This window comes from Octopus bimaculoides, chromosome 26 (genome assembly GCF_001194135.2).
Source record: "Octopus bimaculoides isolate UCB-OBI-ISO-001 chromosome 26, ASM119413v2, whole genome shotgun sequence".
NCBI classification, from domain to species: domain Eukaryota; kingdom Metazoa; phylum Mollusca; class Cephalopoda; order Octopoda; family Octopodidae; genus Octopus; species Octopus bimaculoides.
Genome location: NC_069006.1, coordinates 13,714,124 through 13,720,587, shown reverse-complemented (window position 1 = coordinate 13,720,587; position 6,464 = coordinate 13,714,124). Strand labels below are relative to the sequence as shown.

General features: G+C 39.4%; 1 protein-coding gene across 1 annotated transcript in view; it reads left to right on the top strand.

The window, feature by feature from the left end:
• Nucleotides 1-6,213, top strand: part of LOC106880202 (fumarate hydratase class I, aerobic-like) — an 11,165-nt gene extending 4,952 nt beyond the window's left edge. Inside the window, 8 exon segments of the mRNA XM_014930061.2 lie at nt 187-468; nt 1,007-1,133; nt 1,920-2,110; nt 2,324-2,434; nt 3,334-3,540; nt 4,328-4,447; nt 4,917-5,034; nt 5,491-6,213. Of these exon segments, the coding sequence (XP_014785547.1) occupies nt 187-468; nt 1,007-1,133; nt 1,920-2,110; nt 2,324-2,434; nt 3,334-3,540; nt 4,328-4,447; nt 4,917-5,034; nt 5,491-5,591 (1,257 nt within the window). The 3' untranslated portion in view covers nt 5,592-6,213.
• Nucleotides 6,214-6,464: the final 251 nt, after the last annotated feature.

The following is a 6,464-nucleotide window of genomic DNA, read 5'->3' as shown; positions in this document are numbered from 1 at the left end:
GTGGTTGGCGTTAGGAAGGGCATCCAGCTGTAGAAACCTTGCCAGATCAGATTGGGGCCTGGTGTAGCCATCTGGTTTCACCAGTCCTCAGTCAAATCGTCCAACCCATGCTAGCATGGAAAGCGGACGTTAAACGATGATGATAATGATTATGATGATGACTACTCTCCTGCCCAAAACTTCAAGCCTTGAACCTATAGTAGAAAGGAATATTATTATTATCATTATCATTGTTGTTATTATTTCTTTGTATACTTCCAGGTGGCGCCATTAGACATGTACAAAGAAGTCAACACTGGTACCAACCTACCTGCTCAGATTGAAATCTATTCCACCAACAGCAATCATTATGACTTTCTCTTCTTAGCTAAAGGTGGTGGTTCTGCCAACAAGACATTTCTTTTCCAACAAACCAAAGCCCTCCTTAATCCTGAAAAACTTCTCCAATTCTTTGACGAAAAGATTAAGGTAAAATTTGTTATCTTACAATATTTTGTTTATGAAATATTTAGCAGAATAGATAGGCAGAATCCAAAGGAACCCGTCGTATGTGTGTGTGTATATAACGTACCGTTCTGTGATGGTAAGATTAACAAAAAAAGTACTCCATCTAGTGAGAGATGAATATTATTTAATAGACATGGTACATGTTATGTGCTGCTAATATTTTCTTGTGCTGAGAACATGCCAAATAATGAATCATAACATGTGTAACATCTTTGTACAGTAAGGTGGAGTGAAAAATGCAAACTTCAAGAACTACTGATTGTTTATTTTTAGAACCATATTGTAGAGTAGATGTGAGAGGTTATATCTTGCTGGTTTGATGATAAAACGGGCAGAATATTTTGGCCGGATATGGTCATTTAAATGCTACAGGATTAACACATTGACACCATGACTCATCTTTAACCAGATGTTGCGATATTTTTAAGACAATCTTGTTGGTTTCGTCTTTTTTTTTTTTTTGTAATATTTTTATAGTGTCTATTTTTATTTTTCAAAGACCCTTGGCACTGCTGCCTGCCCTCCGTACCATTTAGCTGTTGTCATTGGTGGGACATCTGCCGAGTATAATCTGAAGACCGTGAAGCTGGCATCCTGTCGGTATTTAGATACACTACATACATCAGGTTGGTACTCTGGATGCCTTCTTTTGTGACCATCACAATCAGCATCGTCGTCATCATTGTCATGAACAGTGTCGTCATCATCATCATTTTTATCATAATCAAGACCTTCATCATTGTTGTCATTGGCTGCGTTGTCGTCATCATCCTCATCATCAATATCCTCCTCTTCATCAGCATCACTACTGCCGTCATCATGATGACAATAATGATCATCACTATCATCCTCATCATCATGGTCATAATTGCTATCTGTCACTATCATAGTGATGATGATCATCGCCATTATCATTGTCATCATTATCATAATCATCATCAAGATGATTGTCATCACCATAACCACCATCAGTGTCATCACTATGATAATTATGGTGAAGATGACAATGATAGTGACGATTATCATTGTCATCCCTCTCACCATCATCATCTCTATCATCACTTCTCTCATCATCATCTCTTTCTTCATCATCATCATCACCTCTCATAATCATTATCTCTCATTGTCATCATCATCATCATCATCATCTTAACTTCAAATCAATTAAGATCAGCAGCCATGAGAGCCACTACCTGGTATTTATTATTATTATTTAACAACACTCTGAGTGGTTGGCGTTAGGAAGGGCATCCAGCTGTAGAAACTCTGCCAAATCAGATTGGAGCCTGGTGTAGCCATCTGGTTCACCAGTCCTCAGTCAAATCGTCCAACCCATGCTAGCATGGAAAGTGGACGTTAAACGATGATGATGATTATTATTATTATCATCATCTCATTTTTATCTTCTGCAGGTAATGAATTTGGCCGTGCATTTCGTGATGTTGAACTAGAGAAAGAACTGCACAAGTTAACGCAACAGATGGGCATTGGGGCACAGTTTGGCGGCAAGTACTTCTGTCATGACGTGAGGGTTATTCGGTTACCCCGCCACGGAGCCTCCTGTCCTGTAGGCATTGGTGTTTCTTGTTCTGCTGACAGACAAGTAAGCAGATGTAATTGACTTAATCCCCTTGTCTTCTTGTTTGTCCCTTCCATGTTTTAGCCCTCTGTGGGCAATAAAGAAATAATTATTATCTCTTTGTTCTATGGATCTTTGATGTCTGCTTCTTGTTGATTAATTGAGTAATTAACTGAAAGAATTTACTAAAATTTGTGTTTATTTATTTATCTATTTATCTATTTCGATTTTTCCAAGGTTAATGCACGGATCAACGAAGATGGAATCTTTCTGGAACAACTGGAAACCAACCCACACAAATACCTACCTGAGGTCACTGATTTAAGTTTGGGCGGAGATGTAGTACAGGTGTGTTATGTGTGTGTTTGTCTTTGTGTGTAATGTATGAAACTGTCAGACGAGATGACAAATGACTGAGATAGCCCCTGGCTGTACTCAAGAAGACCTGTCCTCCATAGCAGAAGCGTTAAGGCCACTTCTCCTAGTGAAGAGGATGTGACGGTACCATGTTAAATGCACCTAGCACACACTGTAAAGTGGTTGGTGTTTGGGAAGGGCATCCAACCATAGAAACCAAGTGAAATCAGACTGGAATCTAGTGTAGCTTGCCAGCTTTGGTCAAACTGTCCAACTCATGACAGCATGGAAAACAGATGTTTGATGATGATGATGACGATGGTAGCAGTGGTGGTGGTGGTGACGACGACATATGTATGTGTGTGTGATTTCCTTTGAGTTTTTGTTACTTCACTTTGTTTATTGAATACTATGGGTGAAGGTACATGGTTTAGTGGTTAGGGTACTCATTTCACAATCACAAGGTCATCAGTTCAATTCCTGGTGGCACATTGTGTCCTTGCTCCAGTCCACTCAGCTGGCAAAAATGAGTATTACATGTGTTTCAAAAGCACCAGCCTTGTCACATTCTGTCATGCTAAATCTCCCTGAGAACTACATTAAGAGTATGCATGTCTGTGGGGTACTCAGCCACTTGCATTTTAATTTCATGAGCAGGCTGTTCCATTGATTGGATCAACTGGGGCACACTCATCCTCTTAACTGATGGGGTATTAGTTTTTATATACTATTTTAAAATGCTAGATGGAAGGGGAGTTGGCTATCATCATCACCATCACTACCACCATAATCATTTATATTATCAATTTAGTTTCATTCTGTTTTTTCACATTTCATTAAAAAAAAAAAAACAATAATTAGTTCTAATAGTTTTAATTTTTCTTAATTAGATTGACATGAACCAACCAATGAAGGATATGCTTTCAGTCCTGGATTCTTACCCTATCAAGACTAGACTGTCTCTCAGCGGAACGCTGATTGTTGCCAGAGATATTGCTCATGCCAAGTTAAAGGAGAGAATTGACAGCGGAGAAGGCCTCCCCCAGTATATGAGAGACCATCCTGTCTATTATGCAGGACCTGCCAAAACCCCTGAGGTGAAAAGCACACCTTTGTAACCTCTTTTTTTTTCCTTTAGTCTTTTTTCTTCGATTTTTTTCTTTCTGGCGTTATGCCATGCTTGAGTAGAAGACCCATCAAGCCAAGTGAAATCGTAGTCATGGCAGATACCGGTGTCACGCAGCTGCCACCCATGTCAGTGGCACATAAAAAGCACCTTTCACGTTACCTTGGGTCGAGAAGGGACTTTGCACCATTCACAGATCTGGTCAGTGGCCCTCAGCAGGTTGTCCCATAGAAACCTCCAGTTGTCTTCCACATCATGTGATGCTATATCCCCTTCTATTTCGTCAAAGGATTTGACTAATACGTCTCTAAATCTGTCCATTCACAGGATCTTTAAGCTTCCAGATCCTTCTCCTCCATTCCGGTCATCTTCCGGGCATCCATTTAGCCCTGATCCTGAAGTCGCTTACTACTAGTCTATGTTGTGGGATACATTCTTCGCCTGGGAAGGTTTTGGCATTTATAAGCAGCCATCTTTCCCTTTTCCTGGCGAGGATGTAGTCAATTTGGCTAGTGTGTCTGCCAGAACGGTAGGTGTCTAGGTGACTGGCAGGTTTTCTGAAGTTAATATTGCAAACCATAAGATCATTTGCATCGCAGAACTCCAGCAGCCTGGTTCCCTCTTCATTGCGGGAACCAAATCCATAGTCTCACTACTTTGACGATGCTGGTGCTGGTGGCAGCAATGATGATGATGAAATTGTTTGTTTTGTATTTGTTGTAAATTCTGTACCCATGTATTGTACTTTATCTCATCAGGGTTACGCCAGTGGATCTTTCGGCCCTACAACTGCTGGACGTATGGATTCTTATGTCGATCTGTTACAGTCAAATGGCGGAAGTATGGTGATGTTAGCTAAAGGAAACAGAAGCAAACAGGTCAGTCCATATGTGTATTTGTCTGTATGCATGTGTGTGTATAAGTTGGTGAATGTAAGTGAATATGTGTACTTTTGTATGCGTTGTATTTTCATATATGCAATGATTCTCTCTCTCTCTCTCTCTCTCAATCACTCTCTTCTCAGGTTAACATCTTATTGCCCTGCCCCTATCAACCTCCCTCCCTCTCTATTTATATATAATAATACTCTCTCAATCTCTCTCCGCCTCCTGTCAGATGACCATCTCACTGCTCCACCCACATTAACTTCCCTCTCTCCATATATAATGATACACTCTCTCTATTTCATATCATTCCTTTCCATCGCTCTCATCTCTGTCAGGTAGCTATCTCATTACCATCCCCACATCAACCCCCCTCCCTCTTTATTTATAATGATACTCTCTCTCTCTCAATCACTCCCCACTATCATTTTTAACTTCTTCCCTTTTTCTTCTCTCCTGTCAGGTAACCAGATCCTGTAAACAACATGGTGGCTTCTACCTTGGTTCCATTGGAGGACCAGCTGCCATCTTGGCTGAGAACTGTATTAAGAAAGTCGAAGTATTAGAATACCCAGAATTAGGTAAGTCCAGCTTGTCTGTTCCCACCACTTTCCTACATCATTCCTCTTTCTTCTTCCACCTCCATTTTTTGTTTGTGTGTCTATCAGTCTGCTAACCTGTATGTCTGTCCAATTAAGTTAGTACAGGCATGGCTGTGTGGTATGACATTTGCTTCCCAGCCACATAGGCCCTGGTTCAGTCCCACTGCACGGCGCCTTGGGCAATACCTTCTATATTAGCCCCAGGCTGATCAAAGCTTCCTGAGTGAATTCAGTTGTAAATAACTAAATATCTCTCTTTTCTATTTCTCTCTCCCCCAGACACCTAAAAGACATACTGTATCCCCACATTCAAGCATACACACACAATCACAGTTTCTGTTTGTTTGTCTGTCTCTCTCATCTTTAAATATCTGTTTTTGTGACTCTTAAAAATATCTGTATTTCTCTATTCATCATCTCATCTTCTCCTCTCAGGCATGGAAGCTATCTGGAAAGTCGAAGTAGAAAATTTTCCTGCTTTCATCGTTGTTGACAACAAAGGGAATGACTTCTTCCAGAAATGGCAAGTGGCATAAAACATCAGCACCATTCCACCAAAATCTATTTAGAACAGTAACAGGTTTCTTTTATAAGAAACCAAAGCTGGTACCAAGTGGCAAAATATCTGACATGTGGATTTCTATTTCATCTTCAGATTCTACGACTGATAAAAAATGGTGAAAACAATGAAGAATAGTTAATTATAAACTGTTAATTATCATTTAATTTATATTTATGAAGAATGGTGTGTTGGTAGAATTGTTGGAGCAGTGGACAAAATGCCTTGTGGTATTAAATTAGGACTTTTTTAACTTTTGAGTTTGAAACCTGTTGAGGTTGACTTTAGCAGTGTTGATAAAATAAAGAACCAGTAATCTACTGAGGGGTGCGATTCTAATTGAGTATATTCTATCCCACACTCACACATACATTTGTCGGCTTTTGTTAATTTCAACCCTTCTTTTCTCTGGTATCCACGCATCATATATGATAAATAAACATGTAAATTTTTCAACCATCAAGTCATAGGCAAACTGCAATCTTCAAGACTTTCTGAACAGCACACCTAAGTAAAATGACCTTGTTCTTGCAGCCCACCTAATAAACCATGTCTCATGTGGCCCCACTTCTGGGAAAAAAAAAAAAAATAAAATAAAAGGTTGCCCACGACTGATGTAAGACAAAGTGACCTGGGCAGGATTTGAACTTAGAACATGAAGAGTCGTAACAAAATGCCACAATTCTACCATTCACTCACTATAAATATGTATATTCTGAATCCTAATATCTGGGGTTTCGTTGAAGGATTTATTATAATTACAGCTTTTTAGAAGAAAAAAAAGGATACCTATTTCTGAAAATAAAAAAGAAAAAAAAAAACTTCTGAAGTTTTGTTTAATGATTGAAAT